Consider the following 10,081-nt stretch of genomic DNA (forward strand, 5'->3'; position numbering starts at 1 on the left):
ACAGCAGTGTACCATTGTCGACAACAAGCGCGATGACGTGCTGCGGTTTTTAAAAAACCATTGTAAAAAAAGGGGGTGTAAAGGTGTTGTAAAAAAGGTGAAATAACGACCACGACCACGCACAATTCATTTCGAGCAGTGCATGCGCATGTTGCAATTGCAATTTGCCGGGCGCGACGCGGCCGGGAGGCACGGCCCGAACCCGACAAATTTATAATATTACCCTGGTTTGGCCCGAGCTTGACAGAATGTAATAAAATAAGCCTGCGCCAACCAGTCATTTTTTAAATATCAGCCCTAGTCGGAATTCATGAGCTCGAAAAAAATTTGCGGTCTTTAACCTGGAAACGTACGTAAGCAAACTGCAAGTATATTGGATTTAAATTTTTATTAAACTTGGATTGAGCTTTGTGCAACCAAATTTCCTTGTAGAGTACGTATTTTCAAGAATCTCGGCGAATGTGCTGCATGCACTTCTGACGCACACCGGGGGTTATTAAAAGGAGTTTGAGAAAGGGGGATAATCTTCTTTATTTACACATTTATTGAACAGATATTCCAGCTTCCGTTGATCCATTGAATTCGTTTCACAGAAAAACTCTCCTTCAATATGCTTTTGTGGAGAAAAAAAAGTTGTCCAAAAAGCTCTTTATAGTTCTTCAGACAGGACGTCTTGCTTGCATTATGTAGCCCACCGAGCTGAAGTTCCGTTCGATTTTGTTTTCATTCGCTTTTCTATGTGTTCACTTAACCTAAAGGGTAATTATGAGCAAACTTTTTGTTATCAACAATTTAAAATTTGCGGCACGCGACTGCCGGGCCTCAGGCACTGCGGGCCGGCGCGCGCCGGCGCGCGCCGGCACGCGCCGGCACGGCCAGAAAAAAAAATTTGTTCAAGTTCCAGCCCGGCCCGAGCCTGACAAAATGCGTGCTACAACGTCCGAACCCGGCATGCGGTCAGAGCTGGGCTCGGGCTTTCGGCAGTCCCGGGCCCGCGCAGTTTCCTAGCACAATTCCTATGCAAGTCAATGCGACCGTGCCACGACTTGAGGATCAAACGCAGCGCCGTGGCTTGCAGTGGCGCTCCAGCGAACTAAAAAGAACAAGACAAGCAAAAACAAAATGCGCGCGCTGGGGAGCGGCGGCGTGCGCAGGTCGTACAAAATATAGCCGGTCGTGGCGGTGACAAGGGTGACAACAACGGAGCTTACCGAGTACCGAGCGTCGTCGGCGTCGTTGCTTCATACGTCAGTTGCGTCAGGGTTAACGAGCTTTTAGATGTCGTTTTTCCTTGTGATGTGGCTTTTCCACTTGTCTTAACGCAGCTGCGAGTTTTCTTGTCGCGTACAAGCTCCTTGTTTCCGCAATGGCGACGCGGCAGCCCCCGCCCGACATTTTGGACGACTTGTGCTCCCGTTTTATCATCAACATTCCCGCGGAAGAGCGCAAGGACCCCATCCGCCTGTGCTTCCAAGTTGAGCTGGCGTACTGGTTTTATCTGGACTTCTACTGCCCCGAGAACCCCAGCTACCCGCAATGCACGATGAAGGAGTTCACGCAAATGGTCTTTCAGCATGTGCCTTTTCTGCGGGACCATTTGGCGAACTTGGACGCGATCATCGAGAGCTGGAAAGAGTACAAAATGGCTGTGCCAACGTACGGTGCGATACTGCTCGATGAAACCCTGGACTATGTCCTCCTAGTGCAGTCCTTCTGGGCGAAATCCACTTGGGGATTCCCCAAGGGCAAGGTATGGTGTATATTATTGCTGAAATTGAAGTGTGTACTGCGCGCCTCACTTTCTGCGCAGTAAGTTCCGGATGTGCCGATTGAGCCGGATGGCCCGCACTGGCTTGATTAGATGACTCATCGACGTCGTATTGTTTTCGTGAATACTTGTACACCCTGTTGCGCCTCTCGGGATCTTTGTAGCTGAACGCCAGATTCCATGGACCGAACTACGGAGCAATGTTCAGCTTAGTATGTGAACCAGAAAAAGTATAATCTGCGTAGTTGAATAATTTAACTAAGGCGGGCTAGGTAGGTAGTAATACTAAGAAAAAAACAGCGCTATAATCGAGACGAACAGAGAAACCAAGCACAGCGCAGTACTTTTTTTTTTTACGTCCGCATTGTCTTAGCGCTGGCTTTTTTTTTTTTTTTTTTTGAAGCAGTACAAAGGGAACTTTATTATCTAGACCTGACTGTTTGTGGGCCATACTGTTCTGATAAAAGCCCAACATGCAGCACCAAGCAGGCCCAGTCGGCCTTCCTTGGCATATAACGTGCTGGAGACACTTGTGCAAGACCAGCAGGCGAAGGTTTTTACAGGTTTCCTGGCAGTATGTTATGTGAGAAGTGGCTGGTTAACGATATGTTGAAGCTAATCACGGTTCTCATTGCAGGTATTATCAGGAGTGGGCTGTCATACCCACCTTTGCCATTTGTTGGGCTCGTAAGCCACTTCTGCTCATGTGGCCCCTATCCTAGTGAAGAACCCTCTAGTGCTCCCTTTGATGGCAAACAAACTTTATCGAGCGAAAATGATGGTGCTGCTACACATAAAACAGCCCTTCTGGAGCTTCTTGTAACACGAGGCCCTTACTGTGAAATTTAACTCGTGGACACATGGAGCGCCACGGTAAAAGGGAGCACCTTAACCTTAATCCGAAGTCAAGAGAGGCTCTGAAAGTTTGAACGATGGAAATGCTCAAAAGTAAATAAATGATAGTCGAGTGGGAAGATATGATACCAGTGTTGTTCACTTGCGTGGTTCGTTGTTTGTATAGCTAAGAGCTGGGTGTGAACTGACTAGCATGTTCCTCTGTACTAATTACAACTGTACGTGCTGCTTGGTACGTTCGCTGTGTTTTATGCTGGCAATCGCACATTGCGCTGGGAGTGTGGTTATAAGCTGGCAAATTTGAGGATTAAATTCAGCGCCACCTGATGGGGACACAGAAATTTTTTGGCAAGCTGGCTCCTGTAGTCTTAAAATCATTTGTGGATTAATGTCACCAGGAACACTGCACGAGGGGCACTCGGGAGGTTTGGCAAGGCATACCTCGAACAACCACACCAATCTGTACGCTGAGGCTGTTTTTGCACGAAGGAGAAAACAGGTCTTGGCTCTTTGTCAGGGCAGGTTGGCGTCAAAAAACATCTGTATTGAGGTTCTGACATGTCCTTCTCTGCTAAACACACAATTTATAAGAAAAAGAGCACTCAGAGTAGCATGCAGGCTATTCCAATGATAGTTGCTTCTGTGCCATGTAATTGTGGTGTGCAAGTTGTGGCTGTGGCCCAAGTTGATAATGAAGACTGTGCAACAGTTACCTTTTGCCAACACGATGAGGTCAAGGCTAGAGACCAGAGTTGGTTAACTCGTGCTACTTCCAGGATTGCTCGTGGCTTTTACTTCCTTGTCATTGTCATCTGCGCAAAATATTATTTCTCTATTATGCATTGCACATGCTCCAAAATGGCACATTTCATTCTCCGTATCACATGTTTCGTGAGCCTGCTGTAACCATTCCCCACCCCTGCCTGCATAGGTGAACGAGAGGGAAGAGCCGCACATCTGCGCGGCCCGCGAGGTCCTCGAGGAGACGGGCTACGACATCGGGTCGCTGCTGTCCAAGGACCAGTTCCTGGAGCGGCAGATCCACGACCATGTGATGCGGCTGTACATCGTCACGGGCGTTCCCCGGGACACCCCCTTCAGCCCGCGCACCCGCAAGGAGATCCGGGGCATCGAGTGGTTCGCCATCGCCGACCTGCCCTCGCACAAGCGCGACCAGGCGCCCCGGGCCACCCTGGGCATGAACGCCAATGCCTTCTTCATGGTGATGCCCTTCGTCAAGGGCATCCGCAAGTGGATCTTCAACAACCGGCACCGCCGGCTGGCCTCCTCCGTCCCGCTGCCTCCCCCGTCCATCACGGACGCCGAGAAGCTGCAGCAGAAGCAGCAGCAGTACTTTGCCAGCCTGTGCCACAACGAACTGGCCGACATCCTCCGTCGCAAGGAGCTCCCTGACGGGGAAGCCCCACCCGTGCGCAACGGCATGAACTGCTCGCCCAGGCGTCGGCGGAACGGGGCGCCCCCACTCAGTGCTCCCTCGTGGACGAAGTTCAAACTGGATAAGGAGGCCATCATGGCGTGCTTTTCCTTCTGACTCTCCTCCTCCCTCTCTATCCCTATCCTTCCCTCCCTTACCTGGCCCCACCCGGTCTGGTGCGGGTTTGTTCTGCATTCCTGTCACACGGGTCTTCTTCTGGCACTGTCGCCTGCTTTTCTGCGTTGGTTGACGCTGGTAAGCGCAAAACTAGTGTGGTTCGTTTGAAGGCCATGTGGGGGGAAAAAAGGCCAGTTGGCTTTGCAGCCAACGAGTAAGTTATTGGTCGAAGAAACGGGAATGCGTCGGCCAAAGAGAAAGCTTAAACTGTAGCAAATGTTAAAAAAAGTACGTTTTAACGGAACGTATTTTCACATTTTTTTAAAGCTACTTTTGGCCGGTGTGTTCCCGTTTCTTCAAGTGAATACCCCCAAACCGGCGCACTTCTTTCAAGCCCTCAACTTAAAATGGGGGTTGGTTGCCTAGAAAGGTTCAACCAATGCAGGACAGATGACGTGTCTTTTAACGTGTTTTAACACCTTTTATTTCGAGAGGATACCAAAACGTGCAAATAGGGAGCGCAAAGGCTGGCATACTGAGAGGTGGCAACTAGTTCCAACTGGTGTGGTCACATTGAGGCTATGACCATCCTCGTTTCCCTACCCCCCCCCCCCCCCCCCCCCCTTTTCCCCAACACACCGCCTCATTTTATTTGTGAAGCACAAGGATAAGTGCAGTGTTTAACAAGGGCTTTCTTGTGCGGTGTGGTTCCTAGTCTCCTTCCTCCCTTCCAGGTGAGGCGAGTTTGAAATTTTAATTAACGACTGCACCTCATCCCCAGCTCATTCTTTGGCAGTGGCTTGGTTGATGTCTTGCATGCTCCCACATCCTTCCTTCAAGACTAAGTTGATGAGCAGTTAGGCGTGGAGTTGAGTAGTTCCTGAAGGTGCACTTCGCTGGCCAGTTGGTGCATGCACTGTTGGTTGGTTGGGGAGTGGAGATCGTTTCTTGCTACATTTTTTTGACACCACGTGTGGCAGAGTTCTTAGGTGGTTGAGCTGCCTGACCCCTCTGCTTATTTGGTTGTTCCCTCCAACCATCCACATGCAAACGTTGGCTTTTACATTGCCTTCCCATCTGTTTCTGCCTGCAAGTGGTGCGTCCGTGCCTGTCTGTCCTCAGAAACACCTTGTCGCTCTGGGAACGCGTTTTGCTTGCCATAGTTTGGGATGAAGGCGACAAGTGTGGCAACATTACTGTGACTACTGAGCTGGCCCTTACTCATGTACAGCGTGCGATTACTTATAGTTGTGGCTGCTTCCAAGTCACTGTCATCTTGCCACAAGTCGATCGTTTTTCCTAATTGAAGATATGCTTGTCTTGTCTTTTTTTTTTTTTTTTTTCATTAATGTCGCAAGCTTGGCGGGGGAGACAAGTTCTTGTTGCACGTGTGGTTGCAACTGTCATTCTGTGCTTCATTGCCGTGCATTGTTTTCAGTTGGTGTTTACAATAACCTGCGTGCGCTCAGGGTCTCGTGACATCGTGTGGAACCTTTGTGCTTCTGCGTTTGTCCTTGCATTGTGCCAATGACACCCAAGGTGGCATGCGGTGAAGTGCAGATGTGAAGCTCCCATCTGCGGCAGTTTCGGCTGTCCTTCCTCAATGTCCTTAATCCTACCTCGGCGTAGGTCTGCGGTTATTGCTTGAGGAGCGGTTCTTTAGTATTCGCACGCGTGGAGGTCTGGGAGAGTTGGTATTTGTTTGCAATGTAAGTGCAGCAAGAGGGCAGACAAAAGACAGAATGGGCAGAAAAATGTGCTGTGTAGGAACAGCCGCGACAGCAGGAGCCAAGTAGGTATTTGCAAACAGCACTTGGCTGAGGAGTTTTTGCAATAATAGTGTATTGGACAACAAGGATACCATCAGGGTTGGTCATTTCGGTTTCAGCTGATGCATCCAACGGTAGATGCGTTTGAAGCTGAAGCTATGAATGCATTTCGTACGAGTCGATTACAGTAGAAATTGGTGGCGATCAAATTTGATGCTACTTTAGTTGTCCAGCATACTTGCATTGTGTTGACTTTTTAACTTTGTGATTTTTGCAGCCATATCTACTTTTCACTGCTATTGTTTCTGCATCTTTCTGAGGCATAAAGTAAAATTGAATACATGTACAGCACTTGACCTGTTACCTCCCATTCTGTCTTGTCTGCTTGAAGAGTTGTACTAAAGAGGGTTGTGAATGGCTCTGTTACAATTGGGGCTGTTGGGTCCACAAGAGTGCCTCTATGGCTGCATTTGCTTATGCCTCGGCACTAGGCCCAAAGCCCTTGTATCTCTCGATGAAAATACATGAGCCATTCATCTTGTGTAACACGTTTCGTGGCATGCCCAAAGTTGGCGGCATGATCTGGGTTCACTGCACAGTACAGGCGTACTGTCGTAGAGATCGTTTGGTGTGCCTACTCTCCATTTGCATTGTGGAGTATGCAGTGCACTCCCGGCATCTTTTTTTCACCAAAGTTCTTGCAGTATCATTATCATTACGACGTTCACGTATGACTGTGCCTGTGTGAATTGGGTGCCACTTTTGTTGCGAAAACAGTGTGGTTGGATCGATGTGCAGCCTGTATAGTGTTGTTCCCCCTGTTTCACCTTAATCAGTCAGTTGAGGAATTGTTTAGCACTTTCGAGGTTATCATTCTTTGTTCGTGTAAGGCAGTGTCCAGATGTGTTGGCGAGAAAAAGAAGTACATAATTTTGTTTTGCTTGCAAACTCTCGATTGCTGGCATGTGGCTGGTGGTCATTTCAAAACAAAGGAGGAGGAACGGTTGATTGCCTTGGCAAGCAGCAGTTATATAGTGCGTTTTGTTGGACGTTTGTTTCAGCTGCAGCATGCTGTACTTAATTAGTTGCCTTTGTTAGTCATGTCCTTCTTTTTTCAGTGTTGGCAAGTTTTCTAACAAATATTTTTGTTTGTGTGCCTGAATAACGGGTTTCGATGGCATGGCTTCCTGGATTTCTTGCCAGAACACCCACTTTTTCTAGGCTGTCTTATAAAGCTGTGGTGGAAACCCCCTCAATACTTAATGGGGATGAGGGCCACTCATTCATTTTCATGGAATTATGATCATGGTATGAGTAGCATGAAGGGTTTTTTTTTTTTTTTTTTTTTTAAGAAGTTTTTTTATTTCATTGCAGAGGCTTGCTCTGAAGGTATTTCCAGGCTCCTGATAGGGGAAGAAGCTGCGTCGACCTTGTTAGATTTAAGGCTTTTTGAAGCACCTGCCATTCCTTGATTTTGGTTCGTGTCAGGTTTAGTAACCATAGTTGTGAATGCCCAGTCAATTTATTGTTAAAGACGCAACCTTGAAAGCATTGAGCATTGATTGGCATTCTGAGCTGTAGAAACCGTAACATATGTCCTTACATGTAGCACTTTCTTTTTCTTTGCACGGCAATTGCATACTGTGATTTGCTTGTTGCAACCGCTAAACACTGGTTCCGGAATTGCCCAAGTGTGGTAAATAGAATTGCGTAGCACACTGGTGTGAGATTGGTTTGAAGAGCTGTTGTCTCTATGAAGTGTATTTTGCAAAGTGCTGTCATGTGCAGGTGTCATTTTTTTCCCGACTCATTTGTCGTGGCCTTTATAACGAATAGAAGCTGGTTGGCATATAACAACACAACGCAGTGCAATCTGAAATGTTAAGCAGGCAAGTTTGTTTGCCTTGTTGAATGTTCAAGCTACTTGATGTTAACTTTGCAAAACGCACTTGCCCATCAACGAAGATTTTGTCAATCTTAGCCCTATGTGTTTCATTCTTACTGAGGTGTGGGCGATGCAGCCGTAAATATAAAATGTCATTCTTGTCAAGATATTTTTTTCCATCCACAAATTATGCAAAATACTTATTGATCTGCATGCCAGTCAGCCGATTGATGGCAAGCGTGTTCACTTTGCAGGGTTTCTGTACAAATTCATTCTAAGTACTACAAATGTTCCTGAGGTGCTTTCATGTTTCCAGTTTGAAGCACTCATTTGGCAATAAAAATGCTGACTGACTCCAGGGCATTGGAATGAGTTTGTGGCTGTTTTCTTTTGCATGCAAGGCATGTCCTACACCCGTGTGTAGAACCTTGAGTCGCTATTTTATCCATGCATCGGTTGCTTCTTTATTTCTTACTGGTCTGACCAGCAAGCGTCTGCACCAGAATTTTAGTGTGTATTAGGAGTCTTGGAGGTCTAAATTAGCTTTTACCCCCCCCCCCCCCCTCCCCCCCTCACACACACACACACACACTGCACAATGCTTCGTAGTGCATTGCTTGGCCACGTAAAACGAAAATTCTGCCTTTTAGTTTGTCAAGTGTTTGTTATTGATGTGGAACGTGTACGTTTATGTTGTCGCCAGAGTCCTCCAGTGCTTCTCTGATCATGAAACTCCCGGCCAAGTTTCGTACGGGGACAAAGGCTACCACGAGGGGCGCCACCGCAGATCGGAGGGCATCGGGCGGCCGCCGCTGCTCTGTAGCCAGACTGGCAGGCAGGAACGCAGTAGCAGCATGCCTGTTCGCACCAAATTTTTTCGCCACTCACAAAGTAATAAGTCCATTTGAGCGGCTCACGACACATAAAGCGAAAGCACGCTGCGGATAAGGTGGCGAGCGTCTGTTTTATCTTACTCTGTGGTCCGATCCCTGCCAAACGCGCTCTGACCACACCCTCGGCTGCCCTCCGATCAACACCAGCGCTGCGGCGCAGCAGCGCACGAAGCTCTCCCATAGCGTGACGGCAAAGTTTCATGAACAGAAAGGCATCGAAGGACTCTATTGTCGCATACTACGAGGCAGCAACGGCAGTGGGTCAAATTCATGAATGTCTGAGATAAGTACTTTTGCTTTCACGCACGAGCTATACAGAGGCTTGAATGCATGTAAAAGAGGCTCGTACTGAAACCCCATAAGAACAGTCTTGCAGTCACCTAACATGACTTTTTCGGAGTTTCGTAATGACCACCCAACAGCTGAGGGAACATGTATCCGGTGTGTAATGTGTGGTTACTGCTGTGAGATTGCGCGCTTTGTGCTGAAAGATGCCATTAAATCCACACTGCTTCACTTGTATTGAAGGGAGAAGGGAAGGTGAAATATGCAGCTGCATTGGAATATTTTTTACACTGGAGTATTGATGTAAATCCCTTGATTTATGGTGCAGGTTGGTGCAATGTCACCTGATATATTACCGTAATAGAAGGATGCAGCACACAAACAGGTCTCGATGTCACTTAGGTGGCGATTTGTTGTATCAGATGTTATGTAAAATGTGGCAGTTTCAGTAAACGTGAAGCGATATCGGTAGAAAGGGACAGGTCTGGTACAGCTCTTGAATAGAGTTTGTCATCAAGATCAAAGATTGATGAAGTCGCAGTTTTAAAAAGGTTTGCTGAATGATTCACGTTCATATTCTGGGTTCATCAAGTGGCGAACTAGCTCTCTCATAAGCGAAACGTTTTTATTTGGTTTAGAAATGACCTAGTAAGCGCAATTGCTTCTTGTGTTAAACAAAGTAGGTTGTGAAATGCAACCTTTGTGTGAAGTTTGAACATGAACAAAAAAGCGGTTTGCTGAGGAAAAATACAAGAGCATTAGCGATGCATCTATTTCTTTTCTTCATTACTATGACTGAAAGCCTTGACCAAGGGTCGTTTTGCTAGCCCTATATCAAGGATTAACGTTTTCAGTCATATTACTGAGTGTTGTGAAGTGCCAAATTCACTGTTCATCAAACTGTGGATACCAGCTGAGCTCGATGTGTAACATTAGGCCTAACATAAGGCTTAGAGCTACTAAATACCCAAGCTACCTCTATATAAGCTACATGCTTTAAAAAACTCTGAAGCCTTTATGTGGTAACACTAATCAGGTTGGTCTATACCTGCGATGCTTGGCCAATGATGATGG

General features: G+C 47.2%; 1 protein-coding gene across 1 annotated transcript; it reads left to right on the top strand.

The window, feature by feature from the left end:
* The first annotated feature begins 1,199 nt into the window (after positions 1–1,199).
* Dcp2 (decapping mRNA 2) lies at positions 1,200–8,198 on the top strand. Its single transcript, XM_077678112.1, has 2 exons — positions 1,200–1,750; positions 3,555–8,198. Exons 1-2 carry the CDS (start codon positions 1,367–1,369, stop codon positions 4,173–4,175), a joined length of 1,005 nt encoding a protein of 334 aa, XP_077534238.1. The 5' UTR covers positions 1,200–1,366; the 3' UTR covers positions 4,176–8,198.
* Positions 8,199–10,081: the final 1,883 nt, after the last annotated feature.

The sequence above is a fragment of the Haemaphysalis longicornis genome, unplaced genomic scaffold (genome assembly GCF_048455015.1).
Source record: "Haemaphysalis longicornis isolate Haplotype H1 unplaced genomic scaffold, Haemaphysalis longicornis Haplotype H1 scaffold_7, whole genome shotgun sequence".
Classification (NCBI taxonomy): Eukaryota; Metazoa; Arthropoda; class Arachnida; order Ixodida; family Ixodidae; genus Haemaphysalis; species Haemaphysalis longicornis.